The sequence below is a fragment of the Pseudophryne corroboree genome, chromosome 8 (genome assembly GCF_028390025.1).
Source record: "Pseudophryne corroboree isolate aPseCor3 chromosome 8, aPseCor3.hap2, whole genome shotgun sequence".
Lineage (NCBI taxonomy): Eukaryota > Metazoa > Chordata > Amphibia > Anura > Myobatrachidae > Pseudophryne > Pseudophryne corroboree.
In genome coordinates this window covers 310,395,672-310,423,142 of record NC_086451.1, presented here as the reverse complement: position 1 = coordinate 310,423,142, position 27,471 = coordinate 310,395,672, and the positions used below count along the sequence as shown (strand labels likewise).

Here is a 27,471-nt window from a genome sequence, read left to right as displayed (position 1 = left end):
AAGGACTTGGGTAGCCTGGGGTGTAAACAGTCGACCCAGGTCATCCTAAAAGCCTATGGAGAGCCGGTTCACTGGCGTTTGTAGAAGATGTCCTCTCCGAGAGCCGGAAGACCTGCCACAAACCCAGGTACAGATTAGGTGTGAATGGTGTTTCAAGCTGTTGTGACATGGCTTGCAACCGCGTTCAGTTACCTGACCGGATCTGGGTTTTTACTATTCAGTTTTCAATATTAGTATTAATATTTTACCCACTGCTTGTAATTTGCCCTAGGAGCTGATGTCTTATGCATTGTTCAGTATGCATTAATTCATAGTTTCATGACCAGCAAGGCTGTAACTCAGTGCAAATGGTCACGTCATCACCTGTCCTGATTTGTGAAACAGTGTGATGTATTGGGCTGGGTTGCTTTAGGTTTATAGAACTATTGTCAGTAAGTAATGAGGTTACATATCCTCTACTTTAAACCGAATCGCATGACACTACATGTGGAAAATGATTTGTGGAGCTCCCCTTAAAATAAAAATAGTCATTTGATTTATTTTATTATTTTTTGTTGTTTTTTTAAACAGATCAGTCCCCTCTGGGCAGAATTAGCACAACACAAAATGTAAAACTGATGTGTTCTGGGCTAGTTTTCTCTCTGTAATTTGGATTTATGTGTGCATGCCAGTTGATTCTCTAGTAGATCATTGCATAGTTTTTAACTCTTGCATGATCATATCATTTGTTTTAATTAGGCTTGTTCAGTTACTTGTGCTAGACTAAATCAGTGGATTGGTCATTACAAGTATGTAGTGTTGTCTGATTGTCATTTTTCCAAAGACCTTAATCCGTGTCCATGTTTCACGACTTTGTCTGCTCCTTTTATCAAAGCGTTTTTGTCTCGATAACGTTGAGGGAGGAGACACGGAACGGTGTCTGTAATATTGTCATTGATAGTGTAAACATGTACAGCACCTTCTTCAGCTTCAGTTTACATCCCAGATTACTGGCTATGGGCACTATTTGACTTTGAGTTTTTGTGCTTCCTGTATAGATGAATGAGACTCTGGTTCCTCTAGTTCTGCTGTCCCTTTTGGTGTGGAGACTTCCAGTGGGGTAGAGGGCAGTCATGTTTTGGATACCAGTAACCCCAGTGGGCAATTGTGTTGCTCCTACAGTACATCTAACCTTTTGTTTGTGGTTATTTTCCATTTATTCTCTTGCTGTTTATAGCCTCACTTTTGTGACTTAACCCTAATTTAAATGTGTTAAGTGACGGAGCAGTAAGAAATTACTAGGCGGGTATAAGTAGAGGAGATGTTGCTTTGTATTGAAATTGCTGTGTTGGGAAAAGATACTGATCACAGCAAATCTGTCATTCAGAGCACAGCAGTAGACACATTGTTCAGATTGCTTTCTGTGCGCATTATCTCCGTTCTCACACTTTGATTACAAGACTCGAGTCTTCCTCCTAACAGAAGCCTTGCTTGGACACGGCCATCATTTCTCTGCACACGGGAGCTGGGTGTTTATGAAAATAGAGCTTATTTGTACAAGCAGTCTTGTATTTATAATCTGTGACACCTATTATAGCATCCGCTGTTACAGTGTATTATGTTATTGAGGGGAAAGGGATACTAAAAGCCCAGCACTTTCCCTTGGCATACTGAGTCCACAGATTTGTTGACTAGACCCAATCGTCTGGAGAAGTCGGGGCTGTGGAGAAAGGATAACTGTTTTGTTTAAGTGTTTGTGCAGTGAAAGTGGCAGGCATTACACTGAATAGAAGGTTAGTGATTTATAGCACTCGCAGCAGATGAAGCCAGGCGGTTAGGAACAGAAAATCCTTTGTAAGCAAGGATCAGAGCTGTTTGCAGGTGTTCGCTCAATGCTTCCTTTTGTATTTCATCTTTGCAGCTCTTCTATTCTGTAAACCCATGCTATGATAGGACTGCTGAAATATGTGTTATGGTTTAACTCCATGCACTGGCTCTGTTTTACATATCTGTGACTATGCTTTCTTTTGCATTAAACAGCGTTCTCAGTGTTCATTAAACAAAACCTGGAGTGATTAAATAAAAAATGTGCTTACAAATGAGGCCCATGTTATCTATCATATTATATGCATATTTTAACATGCATGTTTTAATGGTTCTAGTATTTAGCTTAAAATGTAACCGTCTCTATCGATGGCAAAAGAACACTGTCACCAAGTGGCCAGATTGTAGTTGCAAATTGCTGGACATTGCCTAAATGAGTCTGACTGCAGTAATGGTAATGCCTTTTCTTGGCTCATCAAGACTAGTCCCGCAACAACCTATCATTTGCAAGTGAGCTTTAGTATCATGTCAGGAGTCTGCAAGGCATAGTGCACAAAGGAAATATTTGCCTAGAATTAACATCTCTGCTTTACAAAAAGATACTGCACTGCAATAAAATAGCCGCAGACTACGGTCTAAAAGAATCTATAACAAACATCTGACATTCCTGGGAGGAATTTGCTTACACTTCATCTAAATCTTCTTTTATTTTTTTGTATTTATAATTAAATTGTGTAGTTTCTGTATAAGCACTATTTTTAGGTGATTTTTCACTTTAGGTTTACTGTTAAATTCTATTAAAACATCATATAACAATAAAAATGCACATTTTGTGACTTTTCGGCTGGGAGTTGTTTAAATCCTAGTTCTGTTAAGTTGCCGGAGTCCCTCCCCCATAAAATTCCCATTCATGCTCATTAGTAGACTGTCTGAAACGTCTCCGGGAATTGCCGGTCCATGGCATTGCTGCTGAAGTAGAATATGTTGTATTTTATCATATCTTGCTGACCTTCACTGAAATTGGAATTTGAAGGGGTTCCCCTTAACTGTTGCTTCAAGTTCTCAAGGCAGCTTCTAAAGCTGGCCTCACTTTACAGTATTAGCCAGTTGGCTCAATATCGCAGCATGTGGCCCCAAAAGTTAGCAAGAGCCAATTAGTACGTTTGGTTTGGATCAGTTTGTTCATGCTTAGAAATGTAGTCAGAAGATAACGTTATCAGGTTGCTCAGCCAAGCAATGAGTTGTATGCATATATTTTATTTTACCAGGGAGAAATACATAGTTTTTAAGTATATTCAAAATTGCCTCTCTCTAATCCAGTCTGGCCACCGATATGGCCACGCTAGAGGATGAAACTTTCGTGGCCAGCCGTAAAAGAAAGCTGTTTTGCTGCATTGTAATTGTATGTTTGTTTTTTGAAGAACCACTTGTTAACTCATAATAGTCCATTGCACAGACGTGTCCGTTTGTAAAGATGGCTTGTGTAATTCTGGTTTTGGCCTTCTGTTTCAGCAATTTTTTGCATTTGTAAATGAAGAAAGATTTTCTACAAATGGATGGGAAGTGTATGATCCCCTGACTGAATTTCAGAGACAGGTATGTGAGCCTCATCATAAACATTGCCCTCTATAAACAAGTTATTTAAACTAAAACCACATTATTTAGTTACATTCACTATTTGTGCGTTTTATATATGTCCATGTAAAATAAACTCTCATAACGAAATACGGCTTAGTGATCCATATTCTATCTTTTAACTTGATTCATTTTCAGCCTGGTATACAGTATATGGTATTTACATCCACTTCAGTCTATAAAGTAATGAGTGGTTCACATTATTTTCTTCTCAGAAGTTCCATGTGGTATGAGCAAGGCTTCCAGCTTCCTGCCCAGGTTCAGACAGCCTGTTAGTACAGCAGCTGGCAGCTCACTGGCCACTCCGCCCTCCTAACATTCTCAATAGTTATGCCATTACAGTGATTACACCCATTTGGTGTCTGTACATTTCCACTTAGGGCTCTGATGCACCTCCCAAGCCTGCATCACACCACTGGCTTGTTCACAGATGCTGCTGAAGATCATTGTGTTAAATGTCTGCTCTTATTTTTATCTCTTGTGTCCTTTCATTTCACATTGTTTGTTTATAGAATCCTCAATTCAGATGTCCTTGATATTGTGAGATGTGATCACCACCATGTGGTTACATGCTCTAAGTACAGTGAGCCAGAAGCAAAAACATACTGATGGGTTTTTTCCATTTGTTTTATTCTCTTTTACCAGGGTATACCGAACAATATTTGGAGATTAACCTTTATTAATAAAAATTATGAATTTTGTGACACCTACCCTCCATTTTTGATGGTCCCATATGTTGCCTCAGATGATGACCTCAGGAAAGTTGCTGCCTTCAGGTCCAGGAACAGAATCCCGGTATGTAGTCCACTGATGGTAAACATGTTATTGATATCTTTTGACAAGATGTTTAGGATTTCAGATTCCTGTACATTAGAAATTATATGTCCATGGTGACCCCGGTGGCTAAGCCTATTTATAAAACTGAAATCTGTGCTTGTTAATTTAATAGTGTCTTATAGGTGTAATTGTTCATCATAATTACTACAACCTACAGCACAGTACACACATGAATTAATTATACAGGGTGATTCAAAAGTTACAGTGCACCCTTTTGTTTCAAAATGGGAAAACTGAATACTCCAGTAAGGTATGGGTTAGGTGAGCTACCTTTTAGGGTATGTACCGAACGTGGGTGCCATCTTGAATCTAAGTCAGTTTTTTCAAATGGAAAGGGGGTCATGTAACATGTCAGACAACATCAGAATTTGCTGAAAATGTTATTGCTGCAAACAGATTTGAAATAGCAGTTATGTTTCAAAAGTTAAAACACTTTTTTGGTTGCAGGTAACTGAAGATGGCTTTGACAAAAGAGGAGAGAATTGAGGTAATTTTGGTGTCCGGAGAACAAAGTTTCCGTGTCATAGCTGCAGATTTTAACAACCAGCACCCAGAAAGACCTCCAATTTCACATAACACTGTCAGGTGCCTAATTCCCAAATTCCGAGAAACTGGGACTGTGGCTGACAAGTCTCGGAGTGGTCGTCCAAAAAGTGCTACCGACAAGACAACCTGAACAAATGTTTTGGCATCCTTCGTGAAGTGCCAAGACCATTGTTTAGGTTGTCTCGTCAGTAGCACTTTTTGGACAACCGCTTTGTGACTTGTCAGCCACAGTCCCAGTTTCTCAGAATTTGGAAAATAGACACTTGACTGTGTTATGTGAAATTGAAGGTCTTTCTGGGTATCGGCTGTTAAAATTTGCAGCTGTGACATGGAAACTTTTTTCTCCAGACACCAAAATGACCTTAATTGTCTCCTCTTTTCTCAAGGCCATCTTCAGTTACCTGCAACAAAAGTGTTGTAACTTTTGAACCATAACTGCTATTTAAAATCTGTTTGCAGCAATAAAATTTTCAGCAAATTCTGATGTTTGACATGTTACACGACTCCCTTTCTGTTTGAAAAATCTGACTTGGATTGAAGGTGGCCGATTTCAAGATGGCGTCCATGTTCTGTACATACCCTAAAAGATAACCCACCTCACCCATACCTTACTGGAGTATTCAGTTTTCCCATTTCCTGCACAGTTTTTGAAACAAAGGGTGTACTGCGACTTTTGAATCACATATATCCATATCTACCCATATCTATCTATATCTATCCATATATATATATCTATATGTATGTATGTATGTATGTATGTATGTGTGTATATGTATATGTGTGTGTGTGTGTGTGTGTGTGTGTGTGTGTATATATATATATATATATATATTTATATATATATATATATATATATATATTATTTTTTTTATATATATATATAAGTGAGGATTAAATTGACGCTCTAAAAATTACTACCAAGTAGAACTTACCATTGCATTTATGTACAGGATGGACAGCAGACTGCCCCAAGCATAGGGATCTTGTAGAAGGGTGAACTGTATATCTGTTTAGTATAACATGACCTCTCCCTAGGTTACTTAGAGTTCTGATTGCTGTTGGCTGCACTGTGCATTTAGAAGAGTCTCCTGCTTCAGCATTAAAGATACTTATGCATTAGTGTATAGACGCCCTCCTATGCTATGTGTCTGCACTGTCTTCTGTTTAGTTTGTTACATTATACCCAAGTGAACATGGCTGCAAATGATCGTTAACAGAGATGATCGTTAACAGAATATTAGGTCACACATGCAGCGTGTTTTGAATTTCCACCGATCCCATTTGGACACAGTCTTAGACATCTGGTATATTCAGAGATCTGAACATGTTATGGCCAGCAATTCACTGTTTGCACTGTGAGACCAAGCAATGGTATATTGCTATTACAGAAAACCTTTACCATACATGTGGCACAACACTGAGTAGAACCTGATAGACAAAGTAAAATTTTCCTAGTGTTACATTTGCACTGTGAGATAACTGGTTTCTAAACTAGAAATTAACTTTTGTTTGGTAGACATCTAATGTTTGGCTTAATAAAGTATTCATGAAGACTAAAAGAAGTATTTACACTAGAACTTGTTTCTCTGTGTAGGTTTTGTCTTGGATACATCCAGAAAATCAGTCTGTCATTACAAGGTGTAGTCAGCCGTTAGTGGGCATGAGCGGCAAACGAAATAAGGATGATGAAAGGTATTTAGAGGTCATCAAAGAAGCCAATGGGCAAACATCTAAGCTGACTATCTATGACGCCAGGCCAAATGTGAATGCTGTGGCCAATAAGGTAATGAACACCTTTATCAGTGCATATTGTCAGGGCACTGTCACAGTGCACAGTACAGTACCTCTGTGTCTGATGATGATGGGGCATATAGACTCTGCATGTAATAAATGAGGTTTAGCTACTCAATAGAACAGGATGTGGGTGTAATGTGTGATTTTGTGAAGGAGCCGTCATCTGTGACCTGCAATACATTCCAGGCTCATAGTAAAATGGCACACTTTCTAATAATACCTGTTTTCCTGTTTAGAAACATTAGCAAAACACAACTAATAAATAGAAAAAAAAATGTTGTTTGTTTTAGTTGGAAGAAAAAGAGTAAGCAAAAATCCAAATAAATATGTAAGCAGTGAGTTCCAACTCCTCCTGAGGCAATTTCCCTTTTCCCAGTGATCCTGTCTATAAAAAATGCATTGGGAACTCACGGCCAAAGTCATCCACCCAGCAGAATCAGTGCGACAGCATAGTCTCGCGCAGAACTGTTCGATACCGCACAGTTTTGTGCATATTTTGGATTCGGCCAGGTGGGTGAAGGATGCGAGATGCGGTATCGTTGCTGGCATTTAAACGCCATAGCAATTCGCACCCTACTCCTGGAATTGAATTCCCCCCTTTATGTCTGATCTTGATGGGGTTAAAGTAATTAAAGCTGGTAATCTTGGCATCTGCAGTAAAAAAAAAAAAATTGTTTTATTATTACGACTTTCAAATGATGCATGAACTCCTGGACAAACGAATTAGTGCATACACACACTGTAATCTTACAAAAGATATCGTCAGTGGCCACAGCCAGAAATATGCTGTTGTTGACAATATCCTCAGATGGAGCTGCATGTAGGAAGATCTGAAGATATCACATCAACGCTGCTGGAGCGCGCCTAGTGCGTACACTTTTGATGACTTGTCGTTCCAATGCGTCGGAATCACCCATATCGTACAAAAAATAGTCTAGTGTGTAGGGGCTTTCAGTGATTCATATCTTGGGGGTTTTTTTGTTTGTTTTTTAGAAGAGATGGGGAATTCATTTGGTAGCAACTTGAAGTATATTTTAATGTTTTATTGGTAAGGGGGAAAAGAAAGGTGAAATCACAAAGAATGCACACTTTTCCTATGACTTCTTTTTAAGTACAGCCCCTGAAGATTACCTTAACATCACATACTTTACACTGCCCAGTTCCAGTATACCATATCCAGATGGAGCCACACTCATTGAGCGTGGCTACATCGCGAGCGGGGCGCCTGCGCCTCGGCCTGCCGCCAAACGTTCACAGACTGAGCCACGATTAGCGTGGCTCCATCTGTATATGTACTGTAATTGAGATTTGCATGGTCGTTCAAGACAAGCAAAATGTAATACAGGTTGAGTATCCCATATCCAAATATTCCGAAATACGGAATATTCCGAAATACGGACTTTTTTGAGTGAGAGCGAGATAGTGAAACCTTTGTTTTTTGATGGCTCAATGTACACAAACTTTGTTTAATACACAAAGTTATTAAAATATTGTATTAAATGACCTTCAGGCTGTGTGTATAAGGTGTATATGAAACATAAATGAATTGTGTGAATGTAGACACACTTTGTTTAATGCACAAAGTTATAAAAAATATTGGATAAAATGACCTTCAGGCTGTGTGTATAAGGATGTATATGTAACATAAATGCATTCTGTGCTTAGATTTAGGTCCCATCACCATGATATCTCATTATGGTATGCAATTATTCCAAAATACGGAAAAATCCCATATCCAAAATACCTCTGGTCCCAAGCATTTTGGATAAGGGAGACTCAACCTGTAGCAAGTTACTGTATTAGCTGTGTGATTATGCTTGTGTTAATTTACATGGGAGGTCTGATTCTTCTTTTCAGTGCATATACAAATGTGTCCTCACTTACTGGTTGTCTGTACGACATATGGCGCAAGACGTCCTGCGACACTGAGAGGTGTAGCGTACAGCAGTTTTCGTTACGTTGCGACATTAATGGCGAATCCTTCAAAAGTAGACTCAAGACTTTCCTTTTTACTCAAGCATTCCCATAAATGTCCCTTTAGTATCTACATGCTTCTGTATTTTATGAAAAGCTTTTCTGTACTTCATCATTTTCTGGACTATATTATGCTATGTATCTGTTAAGCGCCTTGAGTCCTGGAGAAAGAGCGCTATATAAATAAAATTATTGTTATTATTATTATTATTAAAGTCACAGATGAAGCACAATGGAATTCGGTGTGAGGAAATGCTGCGGCAGCTCGCATCAGAGGCTTTTTTTTTTTTTTTACACAGATTGACTCAGTCGCAAGCAGATTTACATAATCATGCATCACTGTTTACTATTTAATACACATTACTCCTGTTGAACACAGCAATATGGTCCCTGATCCCACCTGTTACTGTCATTGCAGATCTGTCCACTTGTAAGTGTATCATCTAACCTGCATTAGGCAATGCATCCTGCATCCTAAGGGATTAAGTATACTTACACCCAATATCCTCGTGGTTTGGTGCTTTTATTAGAACCTGGCAAATATTTAATATAGGTGGGTCTCATTCTATGCGGTCAACTTCTATCCGACACAAAGCTGAAACCCCACATAATACAACTAATGTTGCCTGTATGGACAAATATGCACTAAACTACAGTAGCCAGTGAGACACTTCACACACATTTTATTTATCTTACACTAGGCAGATAAAAGGGAAAAAAAATTGCTGGTTGGTTACTGTGGTTCAGTGAAAATGTTACACCTAAATGTAGAGTAGGCACAGAAGAAGCCCTATTGTATACCTCCAAACATGTGACATTCGGGACTCATTTGAGCATGTTCCCGGAAGGGTGTGTGGTCTCAGCATGGTAATTCTGGGATCACAGGCCACGCCTCCTGCATCTGTCACTGTGGAAGCATGCCCAGCGTTCTGTGAGCTGCTGGCATGCCCCCAGTCCCTCTGTCTTCTGTGAGTAGATGCTGAGTGCATGCGTACAGCATCTATTCGCTGCTGCTATGCAGAGCTGAGTGACATTAGGCATCCCAACTGCCCGTTCCACCCCTAGGGCACTGCGGCCCGCGGGTGGTTCAGTGCTCAAAAAACTGGACTGTCATGCGAAAATCGGGACAGTTGGGAGATATGGTATTGTATCTCTGTGTCCGATCTTTGCTGTTAGACAAGCTGCAGGAGCTATCCCAGGCTGAGCTTTACTGTGTCCAATTAGGCAGTAAGGGGAACATTTGTTAGTGCTCCATGATGGCGTCATCTGGAATGCTATTCCATGTACTGCCATTAACACCTCTTATATTGGTGGTCATTCCGAGTTGTTCGCTCTCTGATTTTCTCGCATCGCAGCGATTTTCCGCTTATTGCGCATGCGCAATGTTCGCACTGCGCCAAGTAAATTTGCTATGAAGATTGGTATTTTACTCACGGCATTACGAGGTTTTTTCTTCGTTCTGGAGATCGGAGTGTGATTGACATGAAGTGGGTGTTTCTGGGCGGAAACTGGACGTTTTATGGGAGTGTGTGAAAAAACACTACCGTTTCTGGGAAAAACGCGGTAGTGTCTGGGCGAACGCTGGGTGTGTTTGTGACGTCAAACCAGGAACGACAAGCACTGAATTGATAGCACTGGAAGAGTAAGTTTCGAGCTACTCAGAAACTGCACAGAGAAGTCTTTTCGCAATATTGCGAATCTTTCGTTCGCAATTTTGCTAAGCTAAGATTCACTCCCAGTAGGCGGCGGCTTAGCGTGTGCAATGCTGCTAAAAGCAGCTTGCGAGTGAACAACTCTGAATCACCCCCATTGTCTAACTTTATCTTGTTCTAGGCCACAGGAGGGGGTTATGAGAGTGATGACGCATACCCATTTGCAGAGCTTGTATTCCTGGATATTCACAACATTCATGTAATGAGGGAATCTCTGAAGAAACTGAAAGACATAGTGTTTCCACATGTAGAGGAATCTCACTGGCTTTCAAGCCTGGAGTCCACACACTGGTTAGAACATATTAAGGTAAGGTTAAATGTTGTACATGTGGTATTAGTCTAGTACTGTCATATAGTGAATATCATGTTACAAATAGGCTTATAAATGTTAATGAGGTAAAAAAAAGTTGCAAATTATTTTGAGTATCTGCGTACCTCATTGGCTGTCCTTTTTTTGTTTTAAATTGGATCCTGTGGGATGCAGACAAACAATACAATGCTTGGCAGAGAGGTTCAGCATTAATAAAACCACTGCTAATTAAAATCGGTCTGGCAGCTACATTGAAACGTATTAAAGTGGTGACAGTTTGGTTAATGGAAGTAGAGGGCTACATTTAATAGGCAGGAAATGAGGACACATGTTCATGTTTTCAGTAGTGTCATTAGTTAGGTAACGAAGTTCAAAATTGCATTATTTTTCCAAATGTGCTGAGTCAAGGTATAACGTCCAGATAAAAATAGATCATAGTTTCAATTTTAATAATTATAATTGCTTCCTTCAAAGAAGCTAGAATGTCTTAGGGAGGGATTCAATTACCTGCGGTGTTTTCCGCACAGGTAAAGTTTTGGGTTTAACTCCCTGGAGCTTTGAATTATTAGTCCGTTTTCCCCGGTGTTAAGTGGGTATGCGGTCATGTGACCGACACTGGGGATTCTGAGCGATCACAATGCTGCACAACGGAATGCAGACACACAGGGTCTATTCCCACTCGTGGGTGTCCACGACACCCATGGAGTGGGAATAGAACCTGTGACGAGCCTGCAAGGGGCTCTGTTGTGCTCGCCCCCTGCCGACATTCTGCTGCCGGGTTCCCGCAGTTGGTATGCCGGGAACACATTACTAACCCGTTAAGTGCTGGGACCTACAGGATACTATGCATGTTAAGTCCCAGAAGGTGATTTTAATGCAGATTGTTTCTTGCAGTGCCTGAAGCAGAACTTCATTGAATAGGTCTGGGGCTGAAAGTTAGCCACACTGTTGAATGGAATCTGCTTCTTAGGTGGGAATTCAATTAAGGGCAATGTTAGTGCCCCGTTAAGTAAGTGTGATTGTATGCCGCACGTATGGCACTGCTGGACTCGCTGACTTTTTTGTTTGCAACCACATAGGGCTGCAAACTTAATTGTGCAAGTCTAAATCGCAAGGTGGGGTGAGTTTGGTTACCGGGATTTACACACCATCGAATTGGCAACTCGCCTTCCTCACATGTGGGGGCGAGTTAATGGAATTCCCTCCTTCATTTCAAACTGTCACATACACAGCAAATGAATCTGCAGTGCAGCGTTTCAGGAGGTTTTCCGTTCCATATATCAAGCTGGGAATTATATCTTGAAACATAACTTTCCTTTTAAATTACTAGTGTGAGATTAGTCTGTGTAGTCAATTAGAGGTGTAAGGAATATGCATGGCCTTCAAAGTGAGTAGTGAAGGACATGACAGAGTCAAATGTTATCTCAAGATAGGAGTTTGGAAGTGGGAATGATAATACTCTTAAGGGTGTGTACACACGGTGAGATCCTTGCTATGCCCGATTTTCACTTGCGGAGCCCAGCACCACGGATTTTGACTAACTTTTGTTGAGATATGGACTATGTTTGCTTACGATTTTGGCTTCTGTGAGATTTTGGCTTCTTTGAGATGTCATTGACATGTGAGATGAACTAGATAGTACACCGATCTAGCAAGGATTGACTTGACTGCACAGTCTGTCTTTTCTTGCGATGCCGACCTGGCAGGACTTTCACCTTGCGATCTGCACTAACTTTTCTTGCGATTTTGACTATATAGTCAAAATCGAAAGAAAATATCTCACCGTGTGTACACACCCTAACACAAATGACACTTTCAGATAACTTGATGAAAGTAGAACTACAAGTTGTTTGAGACCAGAGTTTACAGTGATGGGTGAACAGTTGGCTACCGGAGGCATGATGAAAGTACTGAAAAACAGTTATTTCTCCTGCAGGGTCCACAGTAGTATCCACAGGATATACATTGGGATATGAGGTAGCGTCAGCGGATTGGCACCAATCGATCAAAGCTTTCGGCCTCCCAGAATACAGCATGCCAGTCTCCTATATCCCCGCCTCCTGATTCAGGCAATTCAGTTTTTTGTTTGGTGCATCAGGATCCGAACCACGGTGATGGGGCTGCTGTTTTTTTGCAGCCATAAGCTTTTATAGCCTTATTCTTTTCGAGCGATTTTTCTAAAAAGCTTCTTATACGCACCTTAGAAAGAGTCGCTCCAACAACTCTCCAACTGGTTGCGACAACGCTTACCCACGTGTACAGTGCTGTTTCGGCGGGCGTCAGTGAGGATTTACTAGCAAGTCCAGGTGACGCTACAAGGCTTTGGCTGGAGCACTTGGAGAAGGTAAGACGTCGGTTCCGCTTAGCGGGTAAGACGTGAGACGCAGCCGCACTATTTTTGGGAGGAGACTACCGAACAGTCGCTGACGCAGCTGCCACCTAGGGTGCACCAGCGCTAGGCCTCAGGGATCATAGGCTCCAGGGATTAGTATGAGGCCGCGATCCCTGGGGTTGATGTCAGCAGTGGGGAGTAAGATGCTTCCCTGGTCACCCCTCCCCCCTGGTTCATGACCAGTTTCCTCTGAGTTTCCCGCCATGAACTGATTTCCCGCTTCCGTCTGAGACGCTAGATATCTAACTGACCCAGTCGCAGCATAAGTGGTTCTATCACTGGTGCGTCTGTGTTCACTGATAACGTATGTGTTCACTTGGGCATCTGTGTTCACTGATAACGTATGTGTTCACTTGGGCATCTGTGTTCACTGATAACGTACGTGTTCACTTGGGCATCTGTGTTCACTGATAACGTATGTGTTCACTTGGGCATCTGTGTTCACTATTAGCGTCTGGATCCACTTAGCGTTTGCTAGCTTATTAATCGATCCTGGAAGCGGGGTAAAGTCTCCCTTTATAACACTCTCCTGAGGCAGGTGATACTGCACTGAGTCTCTACCTACCACTGGGGTATGAATAGTTCTATAAGTGCCTGATGCATATGAGTCTTACTGCTGTTTGTTTTGCTGTGCGGCTGAATACGTTAAAAAGTCCTATATAAGGTAATGCAGTAATATGTTTTTCCTACATACCTGAAATGTGTCTGTAGTTGAATGTGCTCATATTGCTAATGTATACTAATGTATAAAAATGTGACCGATTGCTAGTGTGTCTGCTGACTTATACTATGTTTCTGTCAGTTTAGCTTTCTCATATATCTGATCCTCAGTGCTGGTGCAAAGCAGGGAGGGATCAGATTGTATTTCACTTTAGCAAACTTAAAGTGAATACGGTCACTAATTGTGTAGTTAACACCAGACAGGTGTTTGATTTGTTTATCATGTCTAAGAGAGGCAAGGGTAAGGACGATACACTCTCAACAGCTGTATCCACATTGATATCATGTTTGTAAGCAAAGCACGGTTAACCTCTCAAGATCTGGTTCAAAATGGATTATGTGCAAATTGTTTTAGCTTCCATCAAAGCCCCCTTAATAGGCCAAGGCAGGCTCATGTTCAGGCAGAATGTCCATGGGCATCATTTGCACAAACATTAATATAGCTAAGCAAATTGTGCCAGCTCCAGTACCAGGTAAAGGTTACCCTATTAACCCTTATGTGCAGCATTCCCCCTGGGTTGTGACACACCCAGTTCAGGAAGCTGCAGCCTTTCAACAAAAGCAGGTTGAAAGGCATGTGGAAATCAAATCACACAGACATGAAACATCTTCACAGTCTACACATGTTTCGGAAGGGGACTGCATACAGGGTCTGGGTCTGCATACAGAGATGAGGATGAAGGTCCCAGCTCGGTAGATATGCCTGAGTTAATTAATGCTATGAAAGCCATTCTATGCTTAGCGGAGGCAGCAGAGCCTCTGTTAAAATCCAAGGCACCTGTATTTAAACATCCCAAAACGGTCAGAACTAAATTTCCGGAGTCAGAGCAGCTGATGGAAATCATGCAAGAGGCTTGGGTCACCCCCAGTAAGACGTTCAGAAAACCTAAAAAATGGAGTACTCATTATCCTCTTCCGGCTGGGGATTGTTTAAAACGGGAGGTTCATTTGGGTTCTTCATTTTCATATGGAGACTTTACGTTCCATTATCTTGGCCATGGAGCCGGGGAATTTTATGATATCCCTAGATATCCAGGATGCTTACCTGCATGTACCTATAGCACAGTCCCATCAGTGCTATCTCAGGTTTGCTATCCTCCAGCAACATTTTCAGTTTCAGGCCCTACCATTTGGACTGGCTACAGCTCCAAGAGTGTTCACCAAAATTATGGTAGTGATGGCAGCTTATCTTCGTCGTCGAGGGATAAGAATTTTCCCATACCTGGACGACCTGTTTATCCTAGCTCATTCCCAGGAAACTCTCCAGGGCCATTTGCAATTGACAAAGCCACGGCTGGCTCATAAACTGGGCGAAGTCATCCCTGGTTCAGTCACAACACATGACGCACCTGAGGGCTCTGTAGGATTCCAGGCTTCAGAGAGTTTTTAGCGGCGTTATTATGTCGCCCTCTCTTCGTTCTCTGTGGGTTCCACAAGAGGATAGCCTGCTGACAAGCAAACACTGGCGAGGTGACTATCTCAGATGCTTATTCTCAAGCTGATCTCCCTGTTCCGGCTAATGTCTCTGCTCATTCTACTCGTCCAGGCTTCAGAGTTTTTCTACCTTTGAACAAAATATCCACAATACAGACAAGGATTCAGGAGCTACTACACACACAGTCAAAGAGTTTCCATTCATGCAGCAATGCGAGTGATGAGATCTATGGTGTCAACATTCGACATGGTGGAATATGCTCAATTCCAGTCGAGACCCCTTCAACGTCTGATTCTTTCCAGATGGAATGGACTACATCAGACGATAAAAACTCAGATTATGGTCCTTCCTCAGGAAATACGGAAGTCGTTAGCCTGGTGGCTATAGACATCCCATCTGGACAAAGGGCGACAATTTTGGATCTCGGAGTGGGAGATTCTGACAATGGACACCAGTTTTCAGGGGTGGATAGCAGTGTCAGATAAGTGTTGCTTCCAGGGGCAGTGGACGAAGGAACAAAGTTGCCTGCCGATAAATTGGAACTTCGGGCCATATATATGGCACTTACTCAGGCAAAGGACGTACTTCAAGGAAAACCGGTTCAGATACGCTCAGACAATGCAACGGCAGTAGTGTACCTCAATAATCAGGGAGGAACTCGCAGCCAAGAGGCAATGATGGAGGTAAGCCGCACGTTAAGGTGGGCAGAACTTCATCATCCGACCTTGTCTGCAGTGTTTGTTCCTGTAGTCCTAAACCTGGAAGCAGGTTTTCTCAGTCGACATGCCATTCATGGAAATGAGTGAGCTTTACAACCAGAGGTTTTCCAAATGCTGGTAAACAAGTGGGGGCTGCCGGAGATGGACCTCATGGCTTTTCGTCCGAACAATACCACATACAGGTCAAGGACAAAGGATCCCAAAGCGACCTTCGTAGATGCTCTGTCAGTGAGATGGGACTTTCGCCTGGCCTATGTGTTACCACCAATCGCCTGTTGCCCAGGGTGATTAGAATAGTCCAACAGGGACAGGGCGTGAAATAGCTCCGGCATGGCCCAGAAGACATTGATACACAGATCTGCAGAGAGTGTCGGATACTCCGTTTCTACTATCTCAGGGTCCTTGTTATTACAAACACCTGAATCGGCTGTCTTTGACAGCATGGCTCTTGAGACTTCCATCCTGATAGCAAAAGCATTTTCACAACAGGTAATTCAAACAATTGTTAGAGCAAGGAAACCGTTCTCTGCTCGCATTTTTACCAAATATGGCATGCTTATATTCAATGGTGCAGTGCCAGGAAGATTGACCCTAGGTCTTTCAGAGTCTCCAGAGTCTTAGCATTCCTTCAGGCAGGAATGGACAAAGGTCTACGGGTGGCTTCCTTGAGAGTTCAGGTGTCCGTATTGACTGTATGGTTTCAAAAGAAAATTACTAACCTACAGGATGTTCGCACTTTTTTCCAAGGAATACTTCACATCCAACCTCCTTTTTGTTCTTCCTACAGCTCCTTGGGATCTAAATTTAGTCCTAAAGGCACTTCAAGTTGCCCCATTTGAACCAATGAATCAAGTGGATCTTAAATGGTCGACAGCTAAGGTTCTCTTTCTACTGGCTATTGCTTCAGCAAGGAGAGTCTTAGATTTAGGGGCGTTATTATGTCGCCCTCTTTTTCTGATTTTTCATCCAGATAGAGCAGTTCTCAGAACCAAATGTGGATATTTTCGTAAGGTGGTTTCTAAGTTCCACCTTAAAAAGAAATTATTTCCGGCTTTCCAAGGGCCATATCTTTCTGCAGGAGATGTATCTTTAGACGTAGTCCGGGTTTTAAGGATCTACGTGGATCGTACCAGTGCCATCAGAAAGAAAGACACTCTTTGTTCTCTGTGGGTTCCACAAGAGAGGATAGCTTGCTGACAAGCAAACACTGGCGAAGTGACTATCTCAGATGCTTATTCTCAAGCTGATCTCCCTGTTCCGGCTAATGTCTCTGCTCATTCTACTCGTAAGGTAGGTCCATCTCTGGCAGCACGCCGTGGTGCCTCTGCGGAACAGATATGTAAGACAGCCACATGGTCTTCCAGTAACACATTCATTAGACATTATGCCTTTGATACCTTTGCCTCTCAGGATGCTGCATTCGGGTGAAGGATTCTCCAGTCCAATCAGGAGCATCCCCTCCAATAAATTTGCTTTGGGAAATCCCAGTGTATATCCTGTGGATACTACTGTGGACCCTCCAGGAGAAATATGGAGTTATGGTAGACTTACCGTCGATAACTCTATTTCTCCTAAGTCCACAATATCCACAAGGATCCCACCTGGGCGCACCTGATTTGAGGATCCTTACACTTACTAACCCCTTCCTTCTTCTATGGAAGTGTGTATGTATGTTCTTCTCGCCTGATTAGGGTTCTCTATGATGTTCCTGCCTTGAGTTTTGGAAAATAACTGAATTGCCTGAGCCAGGAGATATAGGAGACTGGCCCGTTGCATTCTGGGAGGCCGAAAGCTTTGATCGATTGGTGCCAATCCGCTGTTGCTAACTCATATCCCAATGTATATTCTGTGGATACTGTGGACTTGGAAGAAATAGAGTTATCGACGGTAAGTCTACCATAACTACATATGTCTTCTATAGAAAAGGGGATTGTCCACTCTGGAAGCTCAACTACAGCTCTTGAAGTGGCATGGACACTGTGATTTAACACAGCCAATTGTCAGTCACTTTGTTTTTGTTGTTGTGCAATTACTGTGTGTCAGGGTTTTTTTTTTTTTTGTACAATAATATTTTATAAGTAACACTCTTATTCCACAGATAGCCGTGATGAAATGTATGTTAGTATGGGCAGCTTGTTTCTGGTTATCTGTGGCACAGTTCATTATGTCTTTCTTTTTTTTTCTTTTTGATTTTATGAGTTTCTATAGTCTTTGTCTGAATCAATGTTTTTTTTTTTCTTTTTGTATTTGTTTTGTTTCCTAATGTCATATACAATGACACAATTTCATTGACCCTTTTTTTTTTTATTTTAACACTAGCTAATTAGTATTATCAGACACCTATTATTTCCCGCTATAACAGTAAGTAGCCACTGAAATCGTGAAGCCCTTTCAGTGTAAGTTCTATTCTCCCCAAGACATCTATTCTTTTTTTTAATACAATGAATGCTGTCTGACATATTAACCATGGGACATCCTGGTGAAATCTAGTATTGAGATTTGGATCTCTGAAACGCTACATTCCAGACAAAAGTTTGATAAACAGTTCTCTTTTTATGACCTCTTTAAACAAACAAAGATGCCTCATTTTCACTGTTATTTTCAACTTTTAGGTACCCAAAGGGAAAAAAGTACCTTTTATACAAATAAAAAAACCTGCTTTTGTTTATACTGTGTATATTTTGCTTACCGTTAAACTCCTGTGCATTACAGTCTTGATGGCTGGAACATGACTCCTGTATTTCTTGTCGCCTGTCCTGATTCTATTTAATGCAAATTCTTCTTTCATCTGTTCAGCTGGTGTTGACGGGAGCTATTCAGGTTGCAGATAAAGTGGCTTCTGGAAAGAGCTCTGTGGTTGTTCACTGCAGTGATGGTTGGGATCGGACAGCTCAGTTAACATCCCTGGCCATGCTGATGCTGGACAGCTACTATAGGACCATAGTTGGCTTTGAGGTGCTTGTACAGAAGGAATGGATTAGCTTTGGACACAAGTTCTCATCGGTAGGTATTTTGTCCTTCAGGTTAATTCTTTCCTTTTAGAATAACTTTAGTTGGCCATTGTTTTCCATAATTTGTTCGACCCACGACTAAACTAACAGAACTCCCCCAGCATGCAGCTTATTAATAGTTAGAAATGCTACACTGTGTGGGTGGAGGCATCTATTCGATACATGTATGTTTTGATATATATATATATATATTTTTTTTTTCTTTCTTGAGTATGAAAATGGCAGTGATAAAAGCCAGTATTGCTGGCCTGAGGGTAATTTACAAACATAAAATAAATGACTTCTGAAGAATGGACTTTGTGACAGAAAGCAGCTGATCTGTCACTGCTAGATCAGGTCCATTGCCAACCATGTTTGATCAGGATTCTGCATGTGTAAAGCAGAGACACTGTCTTGTTCCATTTCAGAGAATTGGACACGGTGATAAGAATCACGCTGACGCTGACAGATCCCCGATCTTCCTCCAGTTTATTGACTGTGTGTGGCAAATGTCAAAGCAGGTAAGATATGACGAGCAATACATAGCACAATACGGCACTTATCAGACTAAACAGGCTTGCCGATGTATAACAGTACATTTTATTTAGCAATGTGTGTGTGTGTGTGTGTGTGTGTGTGTGTGTGTATGTGTATATATATATATATATATATATATATATATATATATATATATATATATATATATATATATATTTATATTTAAAAAAAATAATTATTTTTATTGTGTATTTTTTTTCTTTTCTTGCAGCGGGGTACACTGTTTCACAGGGAATACATTGGGGTGTAGAGATGGATCTTGATCCAGGAGCACCGACAGGCTAAAGCTGTAGACTGTCCCAGAGGTGCCTCCTCTATAACCCCGCCTCCAGGCACTGTGAGCTCAGTTTTAGAGTTGGTTCCTGCATGAAGCAGGTCACTTAACAGGGGGGATGCGCTAGGCAGCCCTGAAAAAATACTGTGCTGCTGCTCCATCACCTCCCCAGCGGCGTCGCATACTCCCGCTGGCTCTATTCCCAGGTACTTGCGGCGGAGACGCTCCAGTTCCTAGGCACTCCACTGCAGACGCTCTCCATTATCATGTGACTGCTACTAAGGGAGGAGGTAAGAGGGTCCCCCAGGCAAGACCCGCCATTAAATCGTGTTCCGGTCGCAGTTTAAGGAGACGAACTGCGACGCTGGCGTAGACACTGTGACAGAGCAGGGACCACACTATATCCCCCAGGGCATGGGAGCACAGGTCAGATAGTAAAATATCCACTTTAATAAGACTCCAGAGTACCCAGTGGTGAGGACCAGCATAGGGGAAAAGGCGCTTGACCTGTAGCCCTTCCCCCAGCTCCGGGCGCCATCTACTGCTGGTGTTCCTGCCCTGGAGCTGCCTCACACTCTCCCTCACTCCCTGACTGAGACGCTGGGCGCCATTTTCTAAAATAGATGCGACCAGTCTCCGGGACTGCAGGGCAAGGTCTCCTTTGTAAACCCTCCTGTACATCAGCACCGGGGTTTTACAAACACATAAGTATTCTACATATCGATAATAAGACAACGTTAGTTAAGCACAAGAGTAGCTGTACTAGAATATATTGTACGAGTGTTCTGATATATACATCCGGTCTCAGACCGCGGAATGTTTTATATATATATATATATATATATATATATATATATATATATATATATATATATATATATATATATATATATATATATATATATATATATATATAGAGAGAGAGAGAGGATTTCGGCGGCACTCAGGAGAGTAAGAAACACAAACGCAGCCACTTAAAGCAAACCAACGTTTCAATGCTATCGCATTTTCGTCAGGGCAGTGTATACTGTACCCTATGGGACTAGGTGCATCTGGGTCTATATATAGTGCGTCACAATATTTACCTATTACGTGTATTCTACTGTGTACTCACTCACATAATACCGGATTTATTTACAGGTGTTGTGTACTGGGTTCTCAGTCACATGCTAACAGATTTATTTGCAGGTATTGTACTCTGTCTGGCTTCGTCGTACTAAACCGCTCTCTATTGCATTTGTGTATAATGTTTAACATGTAGGGCAGTAAATCTGGGGACGCTCCTGCATCCTGCAGAGCATGCGCAAAGGAATTTACCTGAGGGGGAAGTTTTGTGTGTTGATCTGTGTGCTATGTCTCATACATCTCCCAGTCAGTCCGCAGCTCCTGTAATCAATCAGGAGCCAACATGGGCTGCGTTCTCAAGCCTACTGGGTTCTCTAGTTTAATGCTTTATGCCCCCTATGGGACCACCTGTAACTTTGGGCAGGGAAATTTTACCTCACGATTTGTAGTGTGTGACTAATTTTTTTGGTCATCTGAGCGGGCTGCTTCCTCCTCCCTATCCAATAATCTCTCCGATATTTTATCAGAAGAGAGGGGGATCATGCTGTCCTGTTAGTCCCTATATTAGGTGTTCCTGACAAGGATTTTCCATTTCTAAATAATACCACTGCCCTTGTGATTACTGGGTAACAAATCCTACAAATCATTGATAAGAAGATTCCCCTACTGTGGTTAAACAAACTGATAATGTTCACACGTCAGAGGGTAATTAAAACTTTGTTACCACAATCTGACCATTAAGTATACATCAGACAAGACCCCTGGTCTAATCCCGGGAAGACATTCCCCCTCTCTACAACGGGCATTAGCTTGATATCCTCCCCCTGCAGAGTTATATAATGAGTAGGTAATTCACTGCTAGTGAACTCATGTGTCACCCATCGGGTGTCGTCCTCTTTGCCTCTCACTGTAGGAACCGACAGGTAAGCGTGTGGAGGGATGCCTGAAGTCTTTTACTGCCTTACAGGTATTGTACATAGACCACGATTGCGTCCTCTTGGGGCTTCAAAATAGATTGATGACTGGATCAGTCATTAGAGGAAGAGTTGCCCGAGGATATATCTGACAATGCCAGACATTCCCTGTCTCACAATACCGCTGCCACCTTTTTCCCCTGAGGCGGTTGTGTTTGCTGCCAAGGCATCGAATACGTCTGCCCTGGCTCGCCGTATTCTGTGGTTGAGGTCATGGTGGACCTGGACTCCAAAAGTCCTTGGAGGTATTCCCCTATTACTGGGGACATCTTATTTGGGGAAGACCTAATTAAAAATTGGGTCTGAATCGGCAGCTACTATGACTGCTTTTCTCACAAATGCTACTAAGGTACCACTTTTCCCTGTTTTAGGCATAAGGGAAAGCGAAGGGCAGGCATACCCGAAATTGTCTCGTGCTCTCAACAACCACTAAGCCCAAGGCCTAACTATCCTGGGCTGCTAGTCACCTGCTTCTCATGACAAGCCTGCTGCATGACGGGACAGGCCTCCTCCTGGGGGATCCCAGGGTGGGGGCCGACTTCTGCGATTCATCCAGGTCTGGTTAATGACCACTTCAGATGCATGGGTGCGAGAAGTTGTCTCTCACGGGTACTCAGTCTCTTCCCAGAGACGTCCCCTTCGCCAGTTCTGCACATTGGTTAACCCTCCGGATCTGTTAAAAGCGCAAGCTCTACTGATGGTTGTACGTTCACTCCTTGATAGTGCCGGTACCTCTGTCCCAGAGAGGCAGAGGATACTACTCGACCCTGTTTCTAGTCCTGAAACTTGATGGGTCTTTCCAGCTTATTCTCAACCTCAAATCACCGAACAAGTTTGTGAGAGTGTCCAAGTTACGTATGGAAACACTGCGTTCAATTGTACTGGCCATGGACCCGTAGACTATATGGTATCCCTGGTTATACAAGATGCTTACCTGCATATGCCTATTGCCATATCGCATCAGCAATGTCTGCGGTTTGCTATTGGCAGCCTTCACTATCAATTCCAAGCTCTGCCGTTTGGATTGGCCACGGGCCCTCGGATCTTCACCAAGGTTATGGCCATGATGACGGCTCATCTCCGTTGCCAGGGAGTCAGGTTCCTGCTGTTTCTGGACGATTTGCTTATTCTGACAAACTCCCACAATGTCCTCCTCAGTCATCTACAACTGACGATAAACTTCCTACAAGCTCACGGGTGGCTCATCAACTGGAAAATGTCTTCGCTGGTCCCTGCTCGGAGCATGGTGCACCTGGGGGCACTACCGGACATACACAGTCAACGGCTGTTTCTGTCTCCAGAGAAGGTCCTGAAACTTCAGGACAGGATCAGATACTTTGTCGCCCAAGAGTGTCGGTATACTCGGCGATGCAAGTACTAGGCCTCATGGTGTTGGCTTTCGACATAGAAGAGTAAGCTCAATTCCATTCCCGCCCTCTACAGAGGTTAATCCTTTCCAAGTGGGACGGCCTGTCTCATCGGATCAGGTCTCCCATGATCTCCTTGACTCCAGAGGTTCGCCTGTCGCTAACCTGGTGGCTACAGGACTAGCAATTGAGCAGGAGCCTTCCCTTCTGGATCCCCAACTGGGTCCTACTGACTACGGACGCCAGTCTGAAGGGTTGGGGCGCGGTGTTTGAGCAACACACTTTTCAAGGTCGGTGGACCATGGAGGAATCGCTCCTTCCGATAAACATTCTGGAATTGCGGGCAGTGTTCAGTACTTTGTCTCTCGCCCTGCCTCTGATACAGAACAGGCCTGTTCAAGTACGGTCAGACAACGCCATCAAGGCGGCACTCGAAGCCGAATGGCAATGATGGAAGTTTCAAAATTCCGTTGTTGGGCAGAACGCCTTCGGCCGGCAATATCGGCAGTGTTCATTCCGAGAGTCCTCAACTGGGAAGGTGATTTCCTCAGTCATCAGGACGTGCACGCCAGAGAGTGGAGTCTTCATTAGGAAGTCTTTCAACTCCTAGTGAATAAGTGGGGCCTACCAGATGTAGACCTGATGGCGTCTCGACACTATCACAAAGTTCCGGTCTTCAGATCAAGAACAAGGGATCCTCAAGCAGCATTCGTGGACGTTATGGCAATTCCATGGAAATTTTGGCTGGCCTATGTGTTCCCTCCAGTGTCACTCCTGCCCAGGGTACTACGGAATTCAAACAAGACAGAGGAATACTACTTCTAGTCTCTCCAGCATGGCCCGAATGGCATTGGTTCTCAGAGCTGCAGGGTCTATCGATAGAGCGTACTCTTCTACTTCCTCAACGCCAAGACCTCCTTGTTCAGGGCCCTTGTGTCTATCCAGACCTGGCCAGACTGGCTTTGACAGCGTGGCTCTTGAAGTTTTACTCCTGAGGGCCAAAGGATTCTCCGAGGCGGTCATGCAAACTTTGCTGAAGGCCCACAAACCGGCATCTGCGCGGATTTATTATAGGGTCTAGAATTCTTACGTCACCTGGTGTGCTGCTAAGAATTATGATGCTTCCAAATTTAGTACTTCCAGACTTCTGGCTTTTTTTTTTAACAAGGCCTAGATTTAGGACTTCGTCTGGCCTCCCTCAAGGTTCACATATCTGCCTTGTCAGTGTGGTTTCAGAGAAAAAATCCATCTATACCTGACGTTCATACATTCACTCAGGGCGTGCTGCAGATTCAGCCTCCCTATGTCCCTCCTATGGCTCCATGGAATTTGTCTGTTGTCCTGAATGCCCTGCAAGAGTCTCCTTTTGAACCTCTTGAGTCAGTGGACTTTAAATGGCTCACAGCCAAGGTCCTGTTTCTGCTGGCTATTGCCTCTGCTAGAAGGGTGTCAGACTTAGGTGCTTTATCCTGTCGTCCACCCTTTTTGTGGACGACACTGCTTGTCCTTCCCTGACGAAGGTGCTGAGGCACAGAAACAGCTGTTGGAGCTGGAGCTGCCGCAATGAATTAAGCTGCTAAGTATTTGCTTTGTACAGCATTATGCACTTATGTTTGCACGTTGCATTTTAAAATGAAAATTCAGTAAACATTGTTTGCTACTAATCAAGGTGTGCTGGTTTATGTGGACTATTTCACAAAAGATCTGGATGTTATTGGTGACCGAGCACCCTACCAGAACTGTGTGCGTTCCAACTTTGCATATATATATATATATATATTATATAGAAAAAGAGGAAAAATGGCGCCCCAGGGGTTTACAAATACCCTTATACAAAGACTATTGCTTAACAGGATTTGCAATCAATATTTATACAGGTTTTTAAAACACATAACGGACTGTACTTTTCATAAAAATTTATTAAAACAATTATACAGAAACATGAAGTATATCCATCATTATTACATGTACATTATGATGTAGTTTCTCCTACAGAAATCCATCAATGGGATATGGAGGAAAGAAGGCAACCTTTCTGTTGTATCCTTATTCTTCCTCATTAAATATTCGGAGATAACATCAACAAGAAATACAGTAACCCAACGCGTTTCGTCTAGGAACTAGACTTCATCAGGGGTGCGTCTTAGATAATAATGTCTATCCAAAAGAGTGATAGGCCTAGATCATTGGCCGAATAGGTTCATACGTGGGCTTCCAAACATCAATGAGGCGTGAAATAAGGGCATAAAGTCAGCCTCGTGAATCTGGTAACTCAGATTACGAAGAGCTCAAAAGGGAAGCATTCGTATGAAAAAAAGAGGAATCGGCAACTTCATGCACACATGGAGGACCTCAGAAGTTACAATACAGGTGAAAAATGCAGAAATCTATACAGAGTCCTTATGGTATCCTATGGATATGATATCTTCCAAATCGTGATCAGCAGTGAGCCAGTGATCATGCACTGGCTCACTGCTGATCACTATTTGGAAGGTATCTTATCCATAGGATACCATAAGGACTCTGTATAGATATCTGCATTTTTCACCTGTATTGTGACTTCTGAGGTCCTCCATGTGTGCATAAAGTTGCCGATTCCTTTTTTTTTCATACAAATGCTTCCCTTTTGAGCTCTTTGTAATCTGAGTTACCAGATTCACGAGGCTGACTTTATGCCCTTATTTCACGCTTCATTGATGTTTGGAAGCCCACGTATGAACCTATTCGGCCAATGATCTAGGCCTATCACTCTTTTGGATAGACATTATTATCTAAGACGCACCCCTGATGAAGTCTAGTCCCTATACGAAACGCGTTGGGTTACTGTATTTCTTGTTGATGTTATCTCCGAATATTTAATGAGGAAGAATAAGGATACAACAGAAAGGTTGCCTTCTTTCCTCCATATCCCATTAATGGATTTCTGTAGGAGAAACTACATCATAATGTACATGTAATAATGATGGATATACTTCATGTTTCTGTATAATTGTTTTAATAAATTTTTATGAAAAGTACAGTCCGTTATGTGTTTTAAAAACCTGTATAAATATTGATTTCAAATCCTGTTAAGCAATAGTCTTTGTATAAGGGTATTTGTAAACCCCTGGGGCGCCATTTTTCCTCTTTTTCTATACTCTATTTTCTTTGCTCAGTTCCTCCTAACAAGGAACTCAGAGGAACCAGGCAGCCCATCCTAGAGATAGCTATACCTAATCGCCTATTTTGAAACCAATTAGCGCAGGAGGAGAGTGTTTGTGGAGAGATATATATATAATATATTTATACATGCACACACACTTTATATGTATGTATGTGTGTGTATTTATCATATATATATATATATATATATATATATATATATATATATATATATATATATATATATATCATATAGTATGTAAAAAGTTCATGGGTTGGACAGAGGGCACGCACCATCCAACCATGGGACAGACATTGATTGATAGGTCGCTATGATATGAATATTTAGTATATTTAATTTGCATTGAAATTTAGATGTATATGCTAAACTTTTACTTCCATATATTACATAACTCCCCGTTTGATGCCATGGGTATTGATGTCGTCTTCAATTAAATTGTATATAGGCGATGTTGTGGCTGAATAATTTTCATCTACAATCATGAAGTATTTATTAACATATGTGGTTGATATGTCACTAGACCTGTGAAGATATTACTAAAGATAATATTATTGTAATAATATATCAATAAAAGTTATTTGGCATCTGATTAGTGGTGTTGCCATGTAATGGAACGCAAGCCCCGCATTTAGTGGAACGTATAGTTTCATATCCGCTGATGTACTTCTGGCAGGCTGTATGCACTTATATTACATCTATTATCGGATAGGGCACTGGTGAGTAGACTGACAGTTATTGTGACTAGTTGTGGATACGTTTACCCTGTGGCAGGTGTATATAGTACATGTTTGGTTGTATTGAAAAGAACGTGGTGGAAAGCATACTTCCGATTCTGCCATGTGATCGTTTGCGTACTTCCGGCCAGTGGCTAAAGCGCTCTATAGTGCTGCCTTGTATACTAGGTTTTGCTGAAACTAATGCAGACACAGGTGATTTAATAGATCGGTTGCTCACCAATTAGGTATTAATGGTGCTGTAGTGCTTTATATGTGAATAATATATGTTTATGGCTGTATTAAATTGATGCTTTAATGTCTAGCCCAGTGACAATGGATTCTATATTTGTGTAGATCATGGAGTATTTATATCTGAAGTTGTTTAATTGGTAATTGTAATTAATCTTATTGAGTAATTGTTGCTTGCTTTATAATGGAGCCTGGGAGGTTTCTCAGTATGCCTACAACTTGCATGCTGTGAGGATGT

At 42.0% G+C, this 27,471-nt stretch overlaps 1 protein-coding gene across 2 annotated transcripts in view; it reads left to right on the top strand.

The window, feature by feature from the left end:
* Positions 1-27,471, top strand: part of MTM1 (myotubularin 1) — a 293,065-nt gene that overhangs the window by 242,351 nt on the left and 23,243 nt on the right. For both annotated transcript variants that reach the window (XM_063937383.1, XM_063937384.1), the window contains 6 exons: positions 3,316-3,399; positions 4,084-4,233; positions 6,416-6,604; positions 10,423-10,608; positions 18,674-18,880; positions 19,296-19,388. In XM_063937383.1, coding sequence (XP_063793453.1) covers positions 3,316-3,399; positions 4,084-4,233; positions 6,416-6,604; positions 10,423-10,608; positions 18,674-18,880; positions 19,296-19,388 — 909 coding nt within the window. The remainder of the gene's footprint in view (positions 1-3,315; positions 3,400-4,083; positions 4,234-6,415; positions 6,605-10,422; positions 10,609-18,673; positions 18,881-19,295; positions 19,389-27,471) is intronic.